The sequence below is a fragment of the Cricetulus griseus genome, chromosome 5 (genome assembly GCF_003668045.3).
Source record: "Cricetulus griseus strain 17A/GY chromosome 5, alternate assembly CriGri-PICRH-1.0, whole genome shotgun sequence".
Taxonomy (NCBI): domain Eukaryota; kingdom Metazoa; phylum Chordata; class Mammalia; order Rodentia; family Cricetidae; genus Cricetulus; species Cricetulus griseus.
This window is the reverse complement of record NC_048598.1, coordinates 149,477,898-149,502,535: the sequence shown is the minus strand read 5'-3', so window position 1 is coordinate 149,502,535 and position 24,638 is coordinate 149,477,898. Positions and strand designations below refer to the sequence as shown.

Sequence of the window (24,638 nt, the reverse complement as noted above, 5' to 3'; positions counted from 1 at the left end):
GTATCCCACTGAACCCATGTCCCTAGCCCTGTGCTACATTGTCCTCTTCTAGTAGCACCCTGGCCTGACGGGAGCTAGAACTCCGGCCATGGAGTCTACAACATAGACTGGAACAATAGGGAAAGCATAATGGCAGGAAGGCAGCATCTTCTAGCTCAGTCAGTCCCTTGAAACAGCTCTCAGAATTTCTACATACCAATTCCACTTACTTCTCACTGGCCAGAACTTGACTACAGGGAAGGCCATAGCTAGCTACAAAGGAAATAGGGATTGTAATTCCAAATTCTGGGCAGCAATCTTCACAGCTAAAATCTCAGTATTTTGTTACTAAGGAATGAGGGGAAATGGGTATTTGGTGAGATGGCACCACTATGTTACATACTGGGTCTTGGGACTATAATGTAGAAAATCAAACATCTCTTTCTGTTTCGTTATGAGCAATGGTTTCTTAATTTAGAAATCTAGCTTTATTTAGAAACCCTGTTTCTTCTGTGAAGTATCGTTGCTTTATTTGGCAATCTAGTCTGACTTTGCTTTCTTATTTCCTTTTGCCTTTCAGCTGTTTTGGAAAGCAGTAAGGCTTAGATTTCTCCATGTTAACCATGAGTGTGACACTTTCCCCACTGAGGTCACAGGACCCGGATCCCATGGCAACTGATGCTTCCCCCATGGCCATCAATATGACACCTACTGTGGAGCAGGGAGGAGGAGAGGAAGAAGAAGCCATGAAGGACATAGATGCTGAGCAGCAGTACGGAAAGCCACCCCCTCTCCACACAGCAGCTGATTGGAAGATTGTGCTACACTTGCCTGAGATTGAGACCTGGCTCCGCATGACCTCAGAGAGGGTCCGTGACCTGACGTACTCTGTCCAGCAGGACGCAGACAGCAGGCATGTGGATGTGCATCTGGTCCAGCTAAAGGTAAGGCAGGTCGTCTGGAAAGGAGTCTAGTCTCACTTCTATGACTGCCAAGGAGGAAGAGTCCAGGGGGAAAATAGAGTAATAAATATGAAGCCATTATTCTTGATGGTAAACACAGATCATTGATCTCTCTTCTAATTTTGCTACGCATGCCAATTATCTAGAGCAAAACTGGCCTTTGAGGATAGAACAGAGAGACAAGGAAAGGGAGGGGCATTTTTGTACAGTTTCACAGGAATCTCTTGTGGAGAATAAAGGATCTTATGAACAATTACAAAGGCTTACTGAAAGCCTGTCCTGGTAGAGTATTGAGCCTGATGGTGAGCAGGTCATGTGATTAGTACCTTCGGCTGTCTTTGAGGCCACCAGTGGTTTCTCCCCTGGTGGGAAGGGCACCGGTCTCCTTGTAGAGTGATCTTTCATGCAAAGACACTGTACCATGCAGGAGAAAGGAGCTTTTTATAACAACCGATCTAAAGTCAGACATTTGAAAACTGTCTGTGGCTTCTGGAGACCTTTGGAAAGTGTCACAATACAGAGAATTGGAGGTCTTAGTGAGAATACAATTAAATGAGGGGCTCCAAAAATATACATTGTGACTTCTACCCTTCAATAGCCTCTTCTCTCTCCCAGGTCCTTGAGGGAAAAGCTACATAGCATAGACCTTATATAAACTTCATGCTAGATGGGGTCCTTGGGAAGATTCTTTTACCTAAGTTGGTTTACCTTAAATGTAGTAAAAGGCTAAACAGATTCTTAGATCTTAACTCTGAAATGATCTACAGGCTCTAACCACCATAGAAGAGAGATGTGCAGTTAAGAGAGTGTATGTTTCTCAATGTTTAGAGTGGATCTGGCTTAGCCTTTTCAGATTGGTGCCTCAGATCCTGTGACTGGAATCTCAGTTACATTCCTATTGCTGTGATAAAGCACCGTGACTGGGAGGAAAGAGTTTATTTCAGTTTACAACTCTCAGGTCATAGTCTGTCACTGAGGGAAGTCAGGCCAGGAACTCAGCAAAGGAACCTGGAGGCAGGAGCTGATCAAGAAGCCAGAGACCACAGCAGTTCTGTATCTGTTTCAATGTCCCCCTAATGTTGCAAACCCCAGCTTCTTACCTGGCTTCTCTACTTGTGTCTTATCAGGTATCTCAAGTTGGAGATGTCCCCTCAATTGCTCTTAGTCCTCCCCTAATTGTCCCAGTTACGGTAAAGGGACTGATTTTTGCCAGGCAAAAGCAAGACTCTCTACCCACACATAAATCTCTACCAACAGGGAACCCATTCCCCAGATGAGCCCTCAGTTCATTCACTGATATCATTACTGTGGCCAGCCCACCACACCATGCCCTTGCTTGCCTAGGTACTGACAGCCTCGTAACAAATCTTACTTCCTTTGTCTTTACTACCCTAGCAGCTGATTTCCCACTTGGCAGCTACTTTTTAAAAGATGTTCATCAGGATATGCCAATCTCTTGCTTCAGGTTTCTTCTTTTGACTCTTCACTGTCTGGGTCTCTGGCACGATACTCCCACTTCACCCTTATCTTTAAAGCTCCAGAAACACCAGAAGAAATGTCAAGTGGCTTCTTGCCTTGTAGATTTCCTTGTTCCTTTTGCTTAGAGACTCTTTCCCCATCGTTGCATGGCTGACTCTGGATCCTCATCAAGCTGATAGCCAGGGGCACAACCACGTTCCAACATCCACTCACTGGGAGAGGAATTGAGGCCTATTTTGTGCTTGGTGAAGGGAACACACACACAAACATCTCATTGTCTATGAACCTCCCACAGCCTTTATAGTGCTTATTTTAAGTCATTTTAACATGGTTTTCTCGGCCATTATATTAATGTACACTTTTTTAAAACTTCATTGAAAAAATGGTTTTGGAAAATGTTCACAGTAGGCTTTATCAATGGTCGTATATTAAATTCTTAGACCAGCAATTCCTCATGCCTTTTCTTAAAACACCTACCTCTTTCTCCTAGGTATTATCTAACGAGTATCCCATTTTATTTATTTTTTATCTTATGAAATTATACCATTTGTTTGCTTTTTGTACAAGATTGTCTAGTTCTCTGTTATCCCCATTGCTTAGGACCGGCCAGGGCACTAAGTATGGGGTCAGTTCATATGTAGAGTTGGATAGGTGAGTTCATGTCTTTATGTCCAGCACCTCCTTGTGTTTTGAAAAGAATATGGCAAGTGTGCTTGTTCCGTGAAGACTGAAGTCAGATGAAAACTTTGGGTAAATCAAGGGCTCAAATATGTTTGGGGTGTTGTTTTCCCATTGAGGAGAATCTGTAACTGTATCTAAAGTCTCAGATTCAGCCTGGGGAACTACCAGATTCTCTCTCTCTATTTCTGTTTTACTGATTAATTGGCATTATTTTGATCAGTAAATATACTTTCAGGGGCTGAAGGGATAACTTAGTCGGTAAAGTACTTGCTGGGAAAAACACGAGGACCTGTGTCCCATCACCAGAACCATGTGAAAATCTTAGTACAGTAGGATGCAGTTGTAACCCCAGTGCTGGGGCACAGGACAGAGACAGTGGGATTCCTGGGTCTTGCTGGTCAGTCAGCCTAGCCTCATCTGTGAGCAGCTCCAGGTGTTTGTCAGAGACCCTGCCTCAACAAATAAGGTGGGTGGCTACTGAGGAACAATACCCAAGGTTGAACTCTAGGCTCCATGTGGACACATATGAACACATACACAGATTAAATACTCAAACTTTTACTCTGATACTTACTTCCCCCTGCCCCTCCTCCTGCCCCTGCGCCTTGTGGTATCAGTGCAAACACAAGCCTGCAGGTTCTTTGCATCCCCAGCCTTACTCTTATTCTCTAAAGGTGACTTTGTCTGTAGTCATTGCGTTGGTCTTAAAGTTTCTCTCTCAGGCACCACTTGTCTTAGTCAGTCTCCTGTGCCTGTGAAGAGACTCCATGACCATAGTAAACCCTATAAAGGAAAACATTTAATTGGGGCTGGCTTAGTTCAGAGGTTTAATCCATTGTCTTCAAGGCAAGGAGCATGGTATCATGAAGGCAAACCTGGTACTGGAGATGTAGTTAGAATTCTACATCTAGATCCGAAAGCAGCAGGGAGAAAGAGAGAGAGAGAGAGAGAGAGAGAGAGAGAGAGAGAGAGAGAGAGAGAGAGAGAGAGAGAGAGAGAGAGATTGGGTCTGGCTTGAGCATTTGAAACCCCAAAGCCCACCCTCAATGACTTACTTCCTCCAAGGCCACACCTAATCCCTCTCAAGTAGCTTCATTCCCTATTGACCAAGCATTCAAATCTATGACCCTCTGAAGGCCATTCTTATTCACACCACCACACCACTGTTACCTCCCTTGTTTCCAAGTTCTTAGGGGACATTTGACTGTAAGCTCCAGATTGAGCTAATGATCATTACAAAGTTTCCACGGGGGAGTGACGGTTACTGCAAGTGAAAAAACAAAACAAAACAAAATTGACCTTAAGATTAAAAAAAAAATAGTCTCAGGAAAACTGACTTATACTAAATCCTTTCTCCATTATTGTTAAAACTGAACACACAGCTTGCATATTTTATTTTCTACTTTCTGGATATTCCCTAGTAAAAAGTACGAGAAGCAGCTGAACCAGTTTTAGAAATTGGCCCTACCCGCCCCAGGTTTGGAAGTTGTACTTCACAAGAGAAGCTGTCTAAGAACCTTAAAATATGCTGAGACCTTGGCTGCATGTATGCAACTGGGTGCTAAACAGGCAAAGTAGGCAAGGCACCTCCTCAGGGAGAATGCTGTTTGTATGCCTGGAGACATGATAGCGGGGAAGAGGCAAGGCTTGGCCTGGCTGGAATGAGTGATGGAGCCTGTAAGTAAACAGAACTTTGGAAGTGGCTTCATTGGAATCAATTCCTGACTACAAAATCTACTTTAAACCACCATCACATATGATTTGTGTTTGTGTCTTTGATTTTCAAAGTTAGAACATTGGGTAAAAATCTCTGTTTACAAGATGTTCTGACCGGGATGTCTGTGACATCTGGGAGTTAATCCCAACACCCACAAGCTCACATGGGGTCTGGGAGGCCTGCTGGGGAAAGGCTATATCTTCTCCACAGCTGGAAATTGCACAGCTGTGCCTGATGATGTAAAGGTGCTGGAAATCTAGGGGTGAGGGCTTCCTAGGAGAGGATTCATGGGGCCCAGAGGTGTGCCAATATGGCAGAGAGGAAGAGCAATGGTGGGTTATGGCACGTAGTGTTCCCAGCCCTGGAACAGAGCAGTATGAGTGGAAAACCTAAGAGAGGAGGAGGAGGAGTGCTTGGTTCAGGTGGCTTCCTGAATGGCCAAGGAGCAGAGGGAAGAACATTCTCCTGCTGTTACAGAAGCATGACAAGAGAGCTCTGATCAAGATGACAGCAGTGGCCCAAAGGTGACAGCTATGGAGTCCAGGGTCCACAGCTAAGGTTGACTGAATGCTTCTAAAGCACCCCTCCCCCCAAACTCTAGACCTACCCAATTCTGAGTGAACTGAACTGCTTGCAGAAATAGTTGGGGGTTTGGAGGATTCTGACCTTAGCATTCATGTGACCCCACTCTAGAGTCTGAAGCTTTCAATTCCTACCACCTCTGAGTAAACACAGCAGATCTTAAAGGAGATTGAAGATAAACACTTATTTTCTGTGAAAAATAGCATTTTTCCTTTTTGTCTTTTCAGCCATTATTTTTCCAGAACAAAAATTTCAGTCCATTTTGCAAGTTGTGAAATAGATTTAGTGAGGTTACTAAAGCCAATAAGAATTGTAAGGATGAGTGCTGTTTTGTAAAGCTCGGTTATAGTTAATATACATGTATACATATTTGGTCATGATGTAAATTCATGTCTTTTTTCCGAGCCAATGTTAGAATGGTTTAATAGTCACTGATCTAGACCAATCTCAAATTACCTCAATATTTTTACATACATTCAAAGTTTAGAAGATATAATGCACATAAACTTAATCAGGTACTGTTTTGTGCCTTATGACCTTTTTTTCCTGGGTTAAAACTTAATGGAATGTTTGTTAAATTGCCACCATCAAAGGTATATTCCATTGTCTCAGGACTTTGAAATAGGACTTGATAAACAGAGATGAAAACTAAATTTTTTTTCTTTTCCCCAAGCTCAGATTTCTCCAACCTAGAATCTCTTTTTGATTGATGTATAATATGGCCTGAATGTCTCTCCCCAAAATTCATGTGTGGCATTCAGAAGCGCAGCTTTAGAGTGGCAGTGGTCACACAGGCACCACCAACCTGAGTGAGATCACTGATGGTCACAGAGAGAAGATGCCTACTTCAGAGCAGCAAGACCTCACTACGTACGTACCTATTCTGCTGGTGCCTGGTCACGGCTTCGGAGCCTCCAGCTGTGAAAATGCCCATTACTTATAAATTACTAAAAGGCACTGAAATCCATATGAGTAGTGAAGTGTCTAGGGAGTGTCTATAGTACTCTCCTTCTGTGCATTCCCATGTATGTGGCCAAAGGATCAGCGCCATGTTTCCTAAAAGGCCTGGAGAACATGTGTTCTTTTTCCTTTTCATTTCATTCTTTTTTAATTTTAGAAAAACACTCTACAGTCTAAGTATTCTATTTCCTTTTGTCCATTAAGCCATGAATTCCTAGGAAATGGGCTGGACTCGAGCCACTCAGGCCCCTTTCTGTTAGTTTCACCAGGTGTGCTTCTCTGGACAGGCTAGCACGTCAGTTGAACTCAGGTGGTGTTCTTTTTGCTTCCTTTTGTTTTCTGATCATTTTCCTTCACCCTTTTCAGGATGCTGTCTTGGTTCTTCAGGCACTCCATATGCTCAAGATGTACATTCATTCTTTTGGCAAAGATCTTTCCCCTAACTTGTTTACAATGATGCAATGACATGCTGAGTGATGAAGACTCTTTCAGTTTTGCTGTGCTGACACTCATGGGGAAATTCCTTTGGGAACAGTACTCAGAGTATCTATAGTACTCTCCTTCTGTGCATTCCCATGTATGTGGCCAAAGGATCAGTGCCATGTTTCCTAAAAGGCCTGGAGAACATGTAGTGGGGACCCCTCCTTTGTGTTTGTCATTTTGGCTGATCTTTAGAAGATGGCTTCTATGACCCAAAGTTTGTTCATTTATTCATTCTTTTTTAAAAGTTATTTATTTATTTTGGAGATAGAGTATCCTGTGGCTCAGGCTGCTTCAAACTCACTAGGCAGTGAGGATAATCTTGAATTCTACCTTTCTCAAGTGCTTCAGATTCAGGCATGGACCATCATGCTTGCAGGACTGTGGCTTCATCATGTTGATTAGTAGAAAGTTGCCACAATGATTAGTGTATAGGTCATGTGATAACATCTGAAATTATTTACCAGTAAAGTGTGCTACATAGTAAGCTTGTGGACAGTTAACACAACTTAGCAGACTACATCTCAAAGCCTTTTTTTTCCTTCAAGGAAAGGAAGGAAAAGGACTGGAGGCTGCTTAGGGGTACTTGTTTGTCTAGTATTCACAACAGCCTTGGCAAACAGAGGGCAGAGCTGAAGGGTGTTGGCGATCCATCTCAGTTATCAAGTGATCATCCCCCTGTTCCTCCTCACTTCACAGCCAATGCTGGAAGTCAGGTTAAGTGCTGAATGAATACTTTGGGGCTACTGAGTGATGACTATAGCTTCAGTAAGACTTGTAGATATGATCTAAGTGTCAGCACATTTTTTTTGAACTACTGGTAACATTCTTGGTTAAGACTTGGGCAAGTTGGTGCCAGCTCAGTGGTTAAGAGTACTTGCTGCTCTTGCAGAGGACTGAGGTTCTGTTTCTAACATCTATATGTCGACTCATAACTTTAATTTCAGTTCCAGGAGATTCAATGCCCTCTTCTGATCTCTCTCTGGGAGCAAGGCATGTACATGGAACATACACATACATACATTTAGACAAAACTTTAATACACATAAAGTAAAAATAAATCTTTAAAAGAATATTGGGCAAAGCAACATGGAAAATATCATTATTGGGGCTGGATATATATCGTTAGACAGATTTTTAAAAATTTGTTTATTTATTTATTTATGTATACAGTGTTCTACCTGTATGTCTGCCTACATGCCAGAAGAGGGCACCAGATCTCATTTTAGATGGTTGTGAGCTATCATGTGTTTGCTGGGAATTGAACTCAGGACCTCTGGAAGAACAGCCAGTTCTGTTAACCACTGAGCCATCTGCCCAATCCCTGTTATAGAGATGTTTGTGTGTAAGTGTTAGCTACATGGACTGACACATTTAGAACTCAGAATGGGAATGCATGCCAATTATCAGGTGGCCCTAGAAAACTACCAGATGGTTGAGCTATGTGCTTTTAGTTAGAAAAAGGAATACTGAAAATGAGGAGTACCACAGACTACAACACTGGAAAGAAATCATTAAAACACAATTTAAAGTAATGTCATAGAGACATTTGAAACTGAGACCAAGAAGGAAAGTCTAAAGAAAATGGCCTTAGTTTGATTAAGGAAGTGTTTCTGGGGGTTGTTCCTTTCAAATGTTGGCTTACCTATCACTCAGCAATAATAGCCATCTATTTGTATGGTCTAAAGGGGCAGATGTTGCAGGGATGGCCATTAAAAGGGAGGCTATGAGTTAACCCTTTCCTCTCACCTAGAGAGCTTTTTGTTCAGTAGTATTCATAGAATTCCCAATATGTGTCAGGAGTTATTGTCTTTTATTCCTCACAAGAACCCACTCTTATGGATGGGAAAAGTGAGTCACTTTGACAGTCTTACATGTTTTTTGAGCATGAAGCCCAATGTGTTAGTGTCTTGGCCTACCCCCCCCCCATTCTGAGGCATAAGAAACAGAATGACTGTGAATGCGTGTGCCTGATTCTTTTGTACTGTACACTTAAGTGAAATGGCTATGCTGGGGCTTACCTATGAAATCGATGGGTATTTTCATTTATCATAGATGAACAACTTGAAGTCAGGATGGAAATGAAATGCTAGTGTCTCTCTGAATCAGGAAGAAGCTTTCCTCCCTCTACTCATTGTTTGGTATTGCTTTGTCCAGTCTATGCTCTTTGAAGGCTCATATCTTAAAGGAAGGGAGCATCTGCTTGAATTAAACTAAAATTCTACTAGCATGTGATTTCTTGCTATCCTCATTAGGAGGTGGCTGGAATTGGAGATGAATATTGAGTGAGAAACATTAACAACTCCATTGGCTTCCAGGTACTGCATGTGAAAGCCTTTAGTTCTTGCCTTTGGCTGCATAGCAGAATTTTCAGGAATATTCAGGAAGCTTTAAAAGTTATCATCCTGGCCATGCTGCAGTTCAGCTGTCTTGAAACTTGGTTGTTACCATGGCATCCATCTTCACAGAGATGTATGATTTCAGTACACAGCCAGAAGTGATGAACCTTTGAAATGTTTTGAGGAGAGAGTTTTTGCTTTTCTGTGCTTTCTCCCTTCTCCCAACAACAGAGCTGTGGATTTAAAGTTATGGTTTCAAGGAGAAAGGGCTCCCAGATGACTCATTGGAATTTTTCAGTTTTGTAGGTGACCTATTATGCTGGCTTATCCTATGCCAACTTGATGTAAACTAGAGTCATCTGAGAGGGGGAAACTGAAATTAAGAAAATGCCTCTATAAGACCCAGATGTAGGGCATTTTCTTGATTAATGATTGATGGGGGAGGGCCATTGTGGGTGGTGCAATTCCTGGACTGGTGATCCTGGGTGCTATAAGAAAGCAGACTGAGAAAACCACACGAGGACCAAACAAGTAAGCAGCACCCCTCCATGGCCTCCAGGGTCCTGCCCTGTTTGAGTTCCTGTCCTGACTTCCTTCAGTGACAAACAGAAATGTGGAAATGTAATCCAGATAACTTACTGAGACAAAGTTGGCACCAGGAGTGAGTATTGCTGTGACAGACATGACCATGTTGTGTTTGGGATGATTGTGAAAGGGCTTTGGAGCTTTGGGCTAGAAAAGCCTCTGATTATTGAAAGCTCAATGGAAAATGAGACTGTTGAGAGCAACACAGATGATGGAGGCCTGGCTTGTGAAGGTTCAAAGGGAAGCAAAGACTCTACTTGGGCATTTGAGTTAAGAATCTGATGTGTCTGGTCAGCTGCAGATGAAGTGTCAGTCATGATAACAAGAGACTGGCACCACTGAAGTGAAATTTTCAGTTACTTGGACAATTGATGCTGGTTAGCTGGGGCTGAGTAATTAGTGGTAATTAAGAAGAGATCAACATCTGGATGAAGTCTTCTGGAAAGTGTTTTCTCAGGATTCATGTTCAGGAAGCAGTCAAGGTGTACCTCCTGCTGGCAGTCGAACTTGGTAGTGAAGAATCACACAGGTGCTATGTGTTTTAAAGGCCTGAAGGGGTCATGGAGAGCATCTGAGGCTTGGCACTGTGTTAGATTGAAGTCCCTGAAGAAAGCCCAAGAGAGGCTATAGGTGAAAGTGCAGCACAGTTGCAACAGAAGACCCTGGTAATTTGGAGAAGCCAGTACCATGGGATAACCACCAAGAAGAGCACTGGGTGTGAAGTGGAGACGGGTTGGTCCTGGAAGACAATCTGTGTGTGCTGCCAAGGGTGGAGCCAGAGAAGTGACCCAAGCCCTTTGGTAGAGCCCAGAAGATGGTGAATGAATCCCAGATAACTAGATGTTGAGTTATTTACACTTTGGTGTTTTGTTTTGCTTTCTTCAGATTTTAACTGTGCCCTGGTTCTTTGCTCTTGAAGTAAAGTGTTTAGCTTATTTTTGATTTTATAGGAGCCCATAATTGAGAGACAGAATTTTAAAAGGGCTTTTTAGTTTTTAGAAGTGATTTAGATTTTGGTTTTTAAAGAGACTGAATTTTGAACTGTTTGGATTTGTAAAGTCTGTGGGACTTCCAAATTTTGTAAATGCTTTATATTGTGATGTTGATGTTAATGTGTAATTTGGGGATGAATAAGAGAGGAAAGGTTATAGCTCAACAGTGATACGTTTATGTGTCAAATTGACAAAGGGTCAGTTGTCCTGGCTAGTTTTATGTCAACTTAATACAGTCTGCAGTCAATTGACAAAGGGTCAGTTGTCCTGGCTAGTTTTATGTCAACTTAATACAGTCTGCAGTCATCTGACTCATGGCTTATCAAGGTATCCCACCATAGGGAATGGGCTCCAAAAAGCCAGTTCACATACCTGAGATAGGTCCTGGTGTCACTGCCAGCCCCCCACTCCAACAGATCAAGCCACATAATTGTCACCCACATTCAGAGTTTGGTCCCATGCAGGTTCTCCAGCTGTCAGTCTAGAGTCTGTGAACTCCCACTGGTTCAGGTCAGCTGTCTCTGTGGGTTTCCCCATCATGATCTTGACCCCCCCCTTGTTCATATGATCCCTCCTCCCTCTCTTCAACTGAACTCCAGGAGCTCAGCCCAGTGCTTGGTTGTGGATCACTACATCTGCTTCTGTCAGTTACTGGATGTAGGTTCTATAATGACAAGTAGGGTAGTTACTAGTCTGATGAAAGGGGCAGGCCAGTGTGGGCACCCTCTCTACTATAGCTAGGAGTCTTAGATGGGGTCATCTTTGTGGATTCCTGAGACTTTCTCTAGCACTAGGTTTCTCCATAACCCCATCACGATAACTCCACAGCCTCTATCACGATATCTCTTTCATTGCTCTGCCCTCTGTTCCTCCCCAAATTGGGTCTTCTCGATCCCTCATGATCCCATCCCCCATCCCCTCCTTTCTACCCCACTCCCAGTTTATCCAGAAGATCTTAACTGTTTTCCCTTTCTGGGAGCCTCCATGTGTGTCCCTCTTAGGGTCCTCCTTGTCACCTAGCTTTTCTGGGGTTGTAGATTGTAGCCTGGTTATCCTTTGCTTTATATCTAATATCCACTTATGAGTGAGTCCATATTGTGTTTGTCTTTTTGAGTCTGGGTTACCTCATTCAGGATGGTTTTTCTAATTCCATCCATTTGCCTACAAATTTCAAGATGTCATTGGTTTTTTTTTTTTTCTACTGAATAATACTCCTTGTGTAAATATATCACATTTTCTTTATCCATTCTTTGGTTGATGGGCATCTAGGTTGTTTCCAGGGTCTGATTATTACAAATAATGATGCTGTGAACATAGTTGAGCAAGTGTCCTTGTGGTATGGTTGTACATCCTTTGGGTATATGCCCAGGAGTGGTATTGCTGGGTCTTGAGATAGATTGATTTTCAATTTTTTGAGAAACTGCCATACTGATTTTCAAAGTGGCTGTAGAAGTTTGCACTCCCACCAACAATGGAGGAGTGACCACATCTCTTACTCCACATCCTCTCCAGCATAAGCTGTCATCAGTGTTTTTGATCTTAGCCATTCTGATAGTGTCAGATGGTATCTCAGAATAATTTTGATTTGCATTTCCTTGATGGCTAAGGGTATTAATTCCTTAAATGTCTCTTGGCCATTCTGTTAGGAATTCTCTGTTTATAATGGGGAAACCCACAGAATCAGCTGACCCGAGCTAGTGAGACATCACTGACTCAAGTCAGACAAATGGGGAATCTGTATAAGACCAAACTAGACCCCTTAATATAGGTGACAATGGTGTGACTGGGACAATATATGAGGCCACTGGCAGTGGGTCCAAGACCTAACACTAATGTAAAAGATAAATTAATAAAAAAGAGAAAAAAACAACAAAAAAGAATTCTCTGTTTAGATCTGTACCCCCATTTTTAATTGAATTATTTGGTATTTTGATGTCTAGTTTCTTAATTAGTGATTGATAGGAGAGACACTTCCAATTGTAGGTGCTACTATCTCTGGGCTCCTAGTCCTAGGTGCTATAAGAAAAGTCAATTGAGCAAACCATGAAGAACAAATGAATAAGCAGCTCCTCTCCATGGCCTCTGCATCAGCTCCTGCCTCCAGGTTCCTGCCCTGTTGAGTTCCTATCCTGGCTTCCTTCAATGATGGACTATAATATGAAAATGTAAGCCAAATAAACTCTTTCCTCTCCAACTTACTTTCGGTCATGGTATTCATCACAGTGGCAGTAACACTAACTAGGACACCTCATAAAGTCAGAAGAGACAAAAGTGGACAAGAGAATAAACATGCAGATGTTAGCATTTTTGGTCAGAATATAAATCATATATAATTTTCTTAATTTTTTTAAAGAAAAAAGAAAGCTTTTGTTACCTATCATTTAAAAAACAGTTTCTTTTTTTAATTTTTTACTTATTTATTACATATACAACATTCTGCTTCCATGTATATCTGCACACTAGAAGAGGGCACCAGATTTCATAACGGATGGTTGTGAGCCACCATGTGGTTGCTGGGGATTGAACTTAGGACCTCTGGAAGAACAGCCAGTGCTCTTAACCTCTGAGTCATCTCTCCAGCCCCTATTCCCTATCATTTATTGAAGTGGATATCATCTTATACAAGGGTCAAGACAGGAGGCAGCTCACCCGAGGCCACACAGATTACATATGAATGTTTTTTGTTTTTTATGAAGCTGTGTTCCTCCCATGCAGCCTTATAGAGCCACTTTGTTCCAGGGAAATGGCCCGAACAAAGAGCACTTTGCCCCCCAAGGACAGAAGGGTGGTTTCCTACACTCTACAGAAGATGATACATTATTGAGCTTGGGCTCCACCTTTGGAAGACCATGAAAACCAAAGTGTCTCAATGAACTGTGGGGCTTGATTGAACAGTCACAAAAATATCTATAAAGGTAAAATGTGATTTAAAATGAAAAAAAAAAACCTCTCTCTGTCTTAGTATGAGTTTACCAGTGTTTATAGGATGATCTGGACAGGAGAGATATGAGCTGGGTATAGGCTGTTAAGTGACACTGTGGCTGGACTTGGGTGGTGAAAGTAGAAAGAAAATCAAAAAACCCATCAAGCACAAAGCCCATCATCCCTATTATAACCTGGGGTGAGCAGGGAATTGCAAGCCACTAGCTTTTGTCACCCTCGTCAGTCTCTTCTGGATAGGGCTGGGCAATTTTTCTTTGTGTATAAGTGAATAGAATGAGAGAATCAGATTTGAAACCTCCCATCTGCATGGCTGTTATCAGTGAACATTTTGGTATAAGTTGCTTCTATTTTCATCATTATTTGAATAAGTCGTGTTTGCCAAATACATCATCTAGTGGAAAAGGAATGCATACAATACAACATGAAAAGTGATATGCTCTTCACTGGAGGAAGAAGAAATGGCCCCATGTCCCCTGGAGTTTTAGTTTACAAGGAGAAAAGTGCTGCTTCTTATATTTCCCTCTTTGATTCAGAAACTAAATTTCTGTCAAAGCCCATGCATGCAGTGATCATCAAATAATAGTGTCACCAATGTCCTCAGTGCAAACCTTTACTGCTGCAAAGGTAATCGATACTGCACCTGCTGAAGGAATCCATCTCTGAAGTGATGAGAGCCAGACATCAGTGGCTGGATAAAAAGACAGCTTGTCACTGTCTCTAGTTCTTCAAACGCCAGCAAAGACTATTTCCTTTCTGTAATCTCCACTCCTCTTTCTCAAAGCAACCAAGAGTGAAGTGTCATTTAAAAACATATTTTAACTACAGACCTACGTTCTGCACCTTCCAGCTTCCCTCCCACATATAATGTAGAGGTGTATGGACATGGTCTCTGAAATATCTTCACAATCTAACCCTGCTGGCCTGGAGCTCCTTCAGCTTTTGCCTTCTGTTACCTCTCACAAGCCAGACCCCCCCAGAAAGCCATGCCCTAGGACAAGTTCTTCTCTCCCTGTGGAATCATCATGCTCCTCAGGCTACATACCCTCTAAATGACAACTGAAGTGCCTACTCACAAAACCAAACTGCAGGCCAAGCTGGCGAGTCTTTCTGTGGGTTTCCCCATATTCTCTTGAGCTGTCTACTGAAGCTAGGTCGTGGACAGAGTGCTGTCTGCTCTCTCTGCAGGGAGGGGTCTCTTTTTCTTCTCTCTAGCTGTATACCTCCCTTGATACATGGCATGGCTTTGAAATAGGGTGAGGGAAAATAATCAGCACTAACCAGTTTCCTCTGGTTATTCTTTTGATTGCAAAACAAACCAATATTCTTATACTTGTGATGGTTGAGGGAATTCTCCTGACCTGTGGCTAGCTCCCACTCCTGGAAACTCAGTGTAGTATGTTTTCACATTGTTCTAGACAAAGACTCCTGTACACTCGGCACTTAAGTAATATGAATTGGAGAAGTCCTGGCCATCAAAGTTCTGTTTGCAGTTTTAAAGTTGTGAATAATTAAAGGTAAATCATTTTGTTATCACTAAAGAATAGTTTTCTTTAGGAGATAGGAAAATATGACAGGACATTTAAGGTTTCCTTTGCTGTGTTCCAAACAGACCAATGTAGGGTTTGTGTATGTGCACACACAGATCTTCCATTGTCATGGAAAGACTAGCTTGTTAAACATCCTTGGAGATTCCCAGATTTCTTGCATCTCTATAAATATGTGAATTCTGATCGTTGAGCCCCGAAGATGTAAATCTACTGGATTGTGGTCTTTTACAGTAAAGTAGATGAGTCCAAATGCATTTAATCTCTGCTCAGATGAGTGCCAAAGACATTATTCTTTTGTGTGTGACTCTGCATTTTCTTTTGCATTTTTTTCTCCCTTTTGCTTTCTTGTAATATATTTGCATCTCTTCCTGTTAGGTATAAACATGCAGTATCTATAGCTTTAATAATAGTCTTCATTATTCAATTTTCATAAATTACATTGTAGACTTTTAAAATGTTTGAAAAAATGATTAACTTTCTTCTCAAAGCTGGTAGACATCTGTTTTCTTTTGGGGGTGGTTCAAAAACATTGGGCTTAGCTTCTCCTACAGTTCTATGGGCAGCTATATATTTTTGTCTTTCACAAGACCATAAATAAGAATAAATATTTTATAACTTATCTAATGTGGTTTTCCTAAAATTCAATACATCTTTTAAAATGCAAGTCTGTGAATGTGTTGCAGGTTTCTAAGAGAAATTTATAAAGTTTAGAGCCCAAATATTTATAAAGACTGTGTACTTGCTATGTGTTCATGTAATAGAGTTTTAGGGCTTCTCTTTTGAAAAGCCAATTCAGTATATTTTATTCTTCATCAAATCAAAATTATTTTATTTGATGCAACATTTTATTAACATTTTTATAGATCAGTCAAAGATGGACCAAAAGAATCCTATTTCCAACAGAAACATTTTAAAAATGTTCATATTCCTCTCCTTATATAATGACAGCAACTAGGCACTACAGAATGGATTGTACGGTCACAGGGACTTCCCTCACATCTAACTCTTAGTTGGTTGTCACACCGAGGTTGCAGCTCCATCAGAAGGCCTCCCTGTGTCTGTCCATCCTTATTCTCACAGTCCTCTCCCCCTGTGTCTTAGGACCAGTGTAATGACCTGGAAACTTCACTTGCTTTTTCCAACACCCATCCAACTCTTTAAGCCTTTCAGGGCCAAGCAACCACTGCTATTTCTCTGTATAAAATTGCCAATACTTTTTTTTTTTGGACTTTGAATGACTGAGTTCTCACAGGATCCTCTTAACATTTCCCTGCTTCTCTTCCTACAAATGACAATAGCATACCAGGATACCATGACTTCTAAGTTGTATTTCAGAGAAATAATAAAACACATTCATAAGCAGTATTAAATTAGCACACTTATTCACAGAAATGTAGGGGTTAGAAGTTGGCTAGAGAAACCTGAATTTTGGTGGTATGGACTCAGCCATATTTAATATTTTTAAAAATATCATGGACAACAGACTGGTTTGTTCTTGTTTGTGGCTTGGGTTTTGTAGCTGTTTTGGAGTTCTGGGGTTCAAACCAAGGGCCTCATACATGGTAGGTAAGTGCTCTCCCACAGAGCTGTATCCCCAGTCCTAAATCCCAGTCAACATAACCCAAAGTTTGCACTGAGATAAATCTTTCTGAAAGTCTTTATCAGTTCAGTGCATACACTGAGAACTTCATGTTGGAAAGGAAGTAGGTTTCTGACTCTAACATTGCCCTAAACCAGTCAGCAGCCTTAATAGTAATTTCTTTCCATTCTCTGTAGACCTGGGCAGTGTGAAGTGATGCTAACTCATGCTATTTCCCAGCAACTGCCACGGTGGCTTCAAAGGTTACAGCAGGAACCCAGAGACACTTAGGTGCACAGTGTGCCTTCTACATAATGGAGAGCACCCAGGAGAAGAGAGGAAATGCACTTAGAGTTTAATTAATGAAGTCCAGGACCAAAGCCATCTATCAATGGAAGAAAATGTCTATAGATCAGATGAAGTTGATATCAGGTTAGTCAATAGCAGTACCACCACTAGTAGCAGCTGTTGCTGCTTCCTCCTTCTCCTCCTCCTCCTTCTCTTCTCCATTCTCCTCCTCCTTTCTTTTTCCTGCCTGAACTGGAATCAAAATCTAGTGTCCAAATTTTGCCACTGACTTGATGTTGCAGTAAAGCCCCCTCTTCTAGATCCTGGTTTAATCGAGGAAAGTACAGGGTACCTACCACTAGGGATATGTGAAGATGACTAAGCATTTCCTAAGAAAAATGTTCAGTTTGTTGATTCTGTGATATGAGAGGGGATGATAAATGATGATGAAGGATAATGCTATGATGATGGCGATGATGATAGGATAACGGGGTGGATGACGTATTGGGGGATGACGCGATGGGAGGATGGTGTGATGGAGGATGATATGCATATCTCATTTAGGGCTTAGCATGCTGCGTGTCTTGTTCTTGGCATGTTGAGAAGTTGAGAGTCTATGCGTTATTTGCCATCTACAGCAAGGAGAAGGTTGTTTGATGAGGGTTGAGAAATGCTGTCATCTATAGATGTAATAGTAAGTTATTAGGAGTCATTTTAATACTATAGCCATTTAGCAGAACAGTGTTCACTTCTGCCCCAGGCCATGACATATATTGAAACATAGAAAGCAAGTCTTTCTAATTCTAGTCTGTATTGATTTTTTTATATTAGTAATATTTTTGACAATGTGATGAAAACTATAAGCCATTTCACATACATGCTTGCCCATATTTTAATTTTATATTCTGTTTCACAGAGGACTCCAAGTGAACCCTACTATGCCCCAATGGGAAGAGTTAGAGAGATGGGAAGAACGCTTGGTTGCACTGTTTTATATTTAGTAGACTATAGACACCTGGGGCCTTTATGTTGTTTCTTATTTTACTTGAACATCAGAGGCTTTGACAAACCTCCATTTCTAGCTGCAGAGTCTTGCAAAGCAGGAGCCTTGCCTTGGAAGAAGAACTCTGCATCCTGGAGACGGGACAGGGGGTGGGGGGAGGAGGACTCAATGTGGGGCCAGCCCAGATGACATGGGGAGATCCTCTCTCAAAACAAACAAAATGCTTTAACTTCTTAATTTTCTATTTAACATCTGAATCTCCTTTGTCCTCTATTGAGACTCTTTTGGTACTTAGAGATAACGTCCTAAAAGTAAATGACTAGGATAAGCAATGTGTTGGCTTGCATTCACATCAAGAATTAACAGCAGAGGTCATTTAAAAGGAAGGCTTTTGAAATTTGACTTACTTGTTATTTCATGTGCATGTATGTATGGGAGTTGGAGGTCCACTTACGGGAGTTGATCCTCCCCTTCTAGCCTGTGGATCACAGGGTTGCAACTCAGGCTGTCACAGTTGGTGATGAGTGCCTCTACCAACTGAGCATCTTACTGCCCACCCTTTTCGAGGGAAGAAAGAGCTCTAAGCCTAAAAAATAGTGGATAGATGGAAACAGCTCAGGAGCATCCGAAGGAGACCTTGACTGTAAGGTCACCATACTTTCTCTCCCTCCACCCACACCTATTGTATCTCCAGCTGACTTTGAGTTTGTGATGTAGCTTCAGATGACCCTGAACTTTCTCTTTTTTTTTGGTTTTTCGAGACAGGGTTTCTCTGTGTAGCTTTGGAGCCTATCCTGGTCGCTCTGGAGACCAGGCTGGCCTCAAACTCACGACTGCCTCTGCCTGCTGAGTGCTGGGATTAAAGGTGTGCGCCACCAATGCCCGGTGTCCCTGAACTTTCAATCCTATTGCTACCACCCTCTCCCCAGGGTTAGGGTCACAGGCATGCACTGTTACCCCAATTTATGCAATGCTGTGGATGGAACACAGGTTTGTGAATGCCAGGTAAGCATATGGCCAATGGAGCCATAGCCTCAGGCCTAAATACCCAGTGTAAGTGTGAGGGCTGTGACTGCCATGGCAATGGAGAATAATCTTAAGGTAATAGCTATCTTCTAGAGTGTACACTGTATATTGGGATGTCCCAGCCTGCTTCCTAGATGATGACTCATTTAGTGCAAGCTGCTGCAGAGGCTTCAGAAGCATGCTGGGAATAAAGGAGGTTCACTGAGTAGCCAATATCAACCAGCTCACTGTACTGAGTGGGGATTCTCCAGTCAGTGAGTTATCACTCCTTCTCTCCTGTGGGTTAGGTGACCAGAGCCAAGAGCAAGGCTGAGTGGACAGTGCCTGAGTATGCAGATGCAGGCCTGGTTCTAGAAATCAGAAAACAAGCAATACAGTAACTTCTATAGTAAACCTTAATATCCTTAGCTGTAAACACTTACCTGAGTTTGCTAAAATTGAGTAAGACCATTGTGTAGAACTTTGAAATTCCTCAGCAATCACATAACTCTTACTAAATCTAATTATGACAGTTTCCTAGCTAAAACACTGCCTGCCACTTTTGTGACTGGAGTGAACAGGTAAGTGTGTGTATGTGTTAGATTTGTGGCAATTGCATATACTACCAGTCATAATTAGAATCTTATATAATTTACTGTTAGATGCTAAAACACAATAAATTAGCTTTATTCATGCTTTAAAGGAGCAGACTGTGTATTGTTTGAAATTATACTCAATAGAATATGATAAAAATAAACCTGGTTTCCCATCATTGATAAAAATGGTTCCACATTGTCAGTGTAATTCTCCCCCAGATTCCAGCACACAGGACTTGATGTCTCTAAATCTTCCTCAGCATTCATGATAATGAAATTTTCAATGTTTCCACCTAGGAAGTCATTTTCATGTAACAAAGAGGATCTACACCAGAAGCTTTCTCTTTCCTAATCTCTCCATGAGAGCCTTTTTTCCCCCTCTAAAAGGTGAAATTGAGAAATTCCTTTATGTTATTGTCTGTTTGATTAGGAATGATATTGTTTGAGGCAGTGAGATAGTTCCGTGGGTAAGAATGCTTACAAGTATTGACAACTTACACTCAAATTCACAGAACCCAGGTAAAAATCTAGATATGGCCATTTGTGTATACCTATAATTTTAGTAGTGTGTGTGTGTGTGTGTGTGTGTGTGTGTGTGTGTGTGTGTGTGTATGGGGGTGGGGGTGTCACTGGGGTTTGCTGGTGCAGCCTAGCTCCAGATTCATTGGCAGCCCCTGCTTAAGCGAATAAGACAGAGTGTCATAGAGCAGGACACTGATATCCTTCTTTGGCCTCTGGTGTGCATCTACCTGCTGCATGCACATGCACACGCACACGCACACACACATGCATGTATACACATTGAAAAATTAACCACCAAAAAAAAAAAAGAATTCTACAATGCTGGTCTTTAAGAATGCTTCTTGATATGTACAAGCACATACATGTAGTGTGTGTGTGTGTGTGTGTGTGTGTGTGTGTGTGTGTGTGTGTGTCTGCAGGAGGCCAGAGAACAATCTTAGGCATCATTACTCAGGCGCTGTCCACCTTTCAGACAACATCTCTCATTGGCTTTGTGCTCACTACATAGGCTGGACTGGCTGGCCAGGGGTCCCAGGGATGTCCCTGTGTAGCCTCCTCAGCATGGGGATTACAAGCTTTTGCCACCACACCTGCCATTTTTAAGTAGGTTCTGGGGATTGAACTCGGGTCCTAGTGCTTGTAAAGCAAAGACTTTACAGACTGATTATTTTCCTCTTCCCTTCCTCTTCTTTCTTTTCCTTCCTTCCCTCCCCTCCATACCTGCTCCCCCACCCCCTCCCCCCTGCATATTCTGGGGATTGAACTTGGAGCCTTGTGCATGCCAGGCAAGGGCTATATTAACTGAGCTATTCTCCCAGCCCAGAAAGCGTCCTTAAATCTGGAATCTTTAATATATTATTTACTATGCTTCATTACTAAGAGCCCAAATTGGGAAAAGCACAAGTGAGGAAGGCAATAGCTTGGCTTTTTTCTCATCTAATAAGCTGGTGATGAAAACCTCTTTTTTGACTGGGGAAGAGCTTCATATCTGCAAATAGACCAGACTTGGGGAACACTGTCGCATACCAAACCCCGACCTCTGCCCTTGCTTTGTGCAGGTCTAAAATCACATTAGCTGTTAGCTGGTTTGCCTGATTTCTCAAGACTGTCTTTGTATTTGAGGATGGCTGCTATGTGAGAAAATGTGGTATTTTGTTGCTCCATCCATTTTGATATAATCAAAGCTGGTAAGTAGAAAACACGAGCTTCCTAATTACTAGGAACCCATTGCAGGAGTTGAATAATTTATCCCCTTTCAGGAGATAGGACTGGGCCTTCAGTGCTCCAGCCTCCACTTTCTGCTTCCTCCATTATCCTCCTCTCTCCCTGGCCTGTTCCTGCCGAGCCAGCACAGCAGACTCTTCTTTCTTGGCATGCACAGGTCTATTTGTGGGCGTGGGGACTGGTATCTAGGAAACTTTCCAAGGAGCACAGACATGCACGGCAGGGAAACCACATGCATAAGCCACGCCCTGGTCCCTGCACAGCTGCTACTCTGCTTAAGTTGCTGTTGATGAAATATCTCCTGGCTGTCCTCAAGATGCAGGCCGATTACTTTTTTGTTGTTAATGATGTCTTTGTTGATTTTTTACATATTTTTCTGAATATAAAGTAACTATATCTGCCTCACCATCCCATCCAGTAGGGTAGCCTCTGACCACATGACCAATTTGAATTGAATCTAATTTAAGTGAACTTAAACTAACCAAAAAACTCAATTCTTTAATCCTACTGCTCACAGTGTAAGTGTAGTGAGTATGATAGAATCATTTCTGTACATGAGGAGTCTCATGTGTAGAGCTGGCTAATGTCCTAGCTCTTCTCACCATACCTGTGCTCCCAGACAAGGATAAGTCATGGTCTTGTTTTACACTATCATTTAGGGTCCTTTGTTTTTACTATCAGTGCTTCATTGTACTCCACTGCTTGGATAATCCTTAGTTTATTTTGCTAATCTACTGATGGCTTTATAGATTGCTTATACTTTCTCTGTTACTAAAACAGTCATGACTACTTCTTGCATATTTGTCTTTGCATACTTCGGTAAATGTTTAAAATTGCATTGGTATATATTGGCATAGTTTGGTTTATCTTGCTGAACTACCCATTATCAGCTGTATCAAATGACAGTATAGTCCTTTGGCTTGTTTTAAGTCACTAGACTTTCAATTTAAAATAGCAACCAGCCATGTTCCTCTCTAGGTTATTATGAGCTGCAAGTAGCATAAACACATTAATACTTTAAAAATGAAAATGAAGTGCTGCTGCCATGTGTGTATTTATATTAACTTGTCTGATAGTTGTTAGGATAGCGGTGGGGAGCCTCGAACATTCTGCTACCTAGTTTAACACAAAGGAAAGAGTGGTAGTAGAGATTGGAAAGAAACACAGCCTTTCAGACTCCCTGTGGGGCAGAGCCCATGGCTCCAGAATCATCATCTGTGGTTGGAAGTACAGGCATGCTGCCATGAAAGCAGAACTTCCCAAGGACACTGAGAGAAGTAAGACGGCTCTGTTTTGGGTCTTACAATGGGAGAGAATGGGGTTGCAGACCATCCAGTTATCCTGCTTTTTCTACAAACAAGAAGGGGAGAGTCTGGAGAAGTGAAATGAGGTACCAGGTCTCATTACCAGCACATGGGCTAATTTAATCCCCTAGCCTTTTTACTTTTCCACCCAGTGTCTCCCTTCCATCCACCCCACAGTTCCCAAGGATGCAGCCTGGAAATGATCTTGTCAACTGGAACATAAAAGTTAGGCCTGTGTTTGAGAACTGACATTTATTTAGTTTATTCTTGGAATAAATACTTAAAAAGGCTAGCCAGGCACTTGGAAGTCAGGCCACAAAATTCTTACCAGTCACTTGAAATTGCTGCAGCAATCCTAGAATTTTTCACACCAACTCTCTAGGCCAAATTGCAGATCTAATGTGCTCCTTTCAAATGGCAAGTTAGAAATGCATGGCTCCTTAGAAGCAGATTATTTGGCCATGCCTTCAGATGCTCTGTGTTTAGCTCAACTCTGAATTTTAGTTCACTTTAAAAATAGGAACCCATGAGAACAGCCATCCTCAAGTTAAGCAGGAGACTGTGATTGGCCTGTAAAACCAGACAGATGGGCAGGCCCTCCCAGCTGGGTCTGAAAGGGCCTCAGAGTCCTTTCCTGAAAGACTGTAACTACCAGCCTTCTTCGGGATTGCTTTCATTGGAGATGTCTTGTTTTTAAAAATATTTTCTATTTGTTCTTTGAGAATTTCACACATGGACACAATGCATTTGATCATACTCATTCCCTACAACCCCTCTATAACTCCTGCCACATCCATCCTCACCCCACCCCAGATTGTGTCCTCTTTTTTTTTAAATAGCCTACCTGGGTTAATGTGTGCTGCTCATATGCACATGGGTGTGGGGCCTTCTACTATTGTGTGGTTGACCTACTAGGAGCTACACCCTTAAAGAAAACTGAGTCTCTTTCCCACAGGAGCCATCATCTGTCAATAGTGCCTCAACTAGAGGTAGGTTCCACATTCTACACAGTTCCAGGGATTGACCTAACTGGATGGACGAGGGAATGAAGAAATGACAAACGCAGGGAACACATGGACACAGAAAAGCTGGGATGGGGTAGTCTATGCTCTCTGATAGAGAAGCCACAGTAACCCAGAAGCTCAGTGTACTTATATATCAGTGTGCTTATTTGTATAAGGGGACGGGGCAGACATTAAACAGGGAGGCATGGTTATTGCACGTGGCTTAACAGGGAGCTGGGGGTCTATGGTATACAGATGAGCAAGAGGGAAGGTCTAGCTAATCTTGGTAGGAACAGTCTATTAGTAGAGTTGTCTTCAGGCCATAATCAAGGGCAGGGGAGGGGAGGAGCTATAGACAGGCATTTTCTGTAGGTATTATCGACATCCACACTCAGACCAGAGGAATTTTTGCCAGCCCTCTCAACCTCACCCAGGGAAGGCTTTGCCACTCCTATGGGTCCTTTGTAGTCCTTAAAATGGTTATGCCTATGTCAACAATGCAATTCACTCAGGACTTCACTTGTTCCCTATAGATGGGGGATTGTGAGTCCCGTCTGACTGGAGTGCTGACTGTGTAGGCAACCACAGCTACTGTGATTTTATGAGGGCAGAAGTCATGTCATGTTCAGAAGATATGATTTCACTCCAGTCCTCCTCAACCTCCAGCTCTTAAGGTCTTCCCACTCCACTTCCTGGATGGTCCCTAAGCTTTGAGGGATGTGGGGGAATGATCTAGATGTTTTCTGTGTTGCTGAGCCTGACAGAAACTTTTGTTCTCTGCACTTTAACTAGTTGTGAAAATTTCTTAAAGGTCTAGTAGCTACTAGAAATTGATCTCTCCTATCGTTTTTTAAAAAAATGTATTTA

General features: G+C 42.1%; 1 protein-coding gene across 1 annotated transcript in view; it reads left to right on the top strand.

Moving 5' to 3' along the window:
• The first annotated feature begins 593 nt into the window (after positions 1-593).
• The window catches only part of Akap6 (A-kinase anchoring protein 6), a 348,238-nt gene continuing 324,193 nt past the window's right edge, over positions 594-24,638 (top strand). Inside the window, exon 1 of the mRNA XM_035445579.1 lies at positions 594-923. Coding sequence (XP_035301470.1) covers positions 594-923 — 330 coding nt within the window. The remainder of the gene's footprint in view (positions 924-24,638) is intronic.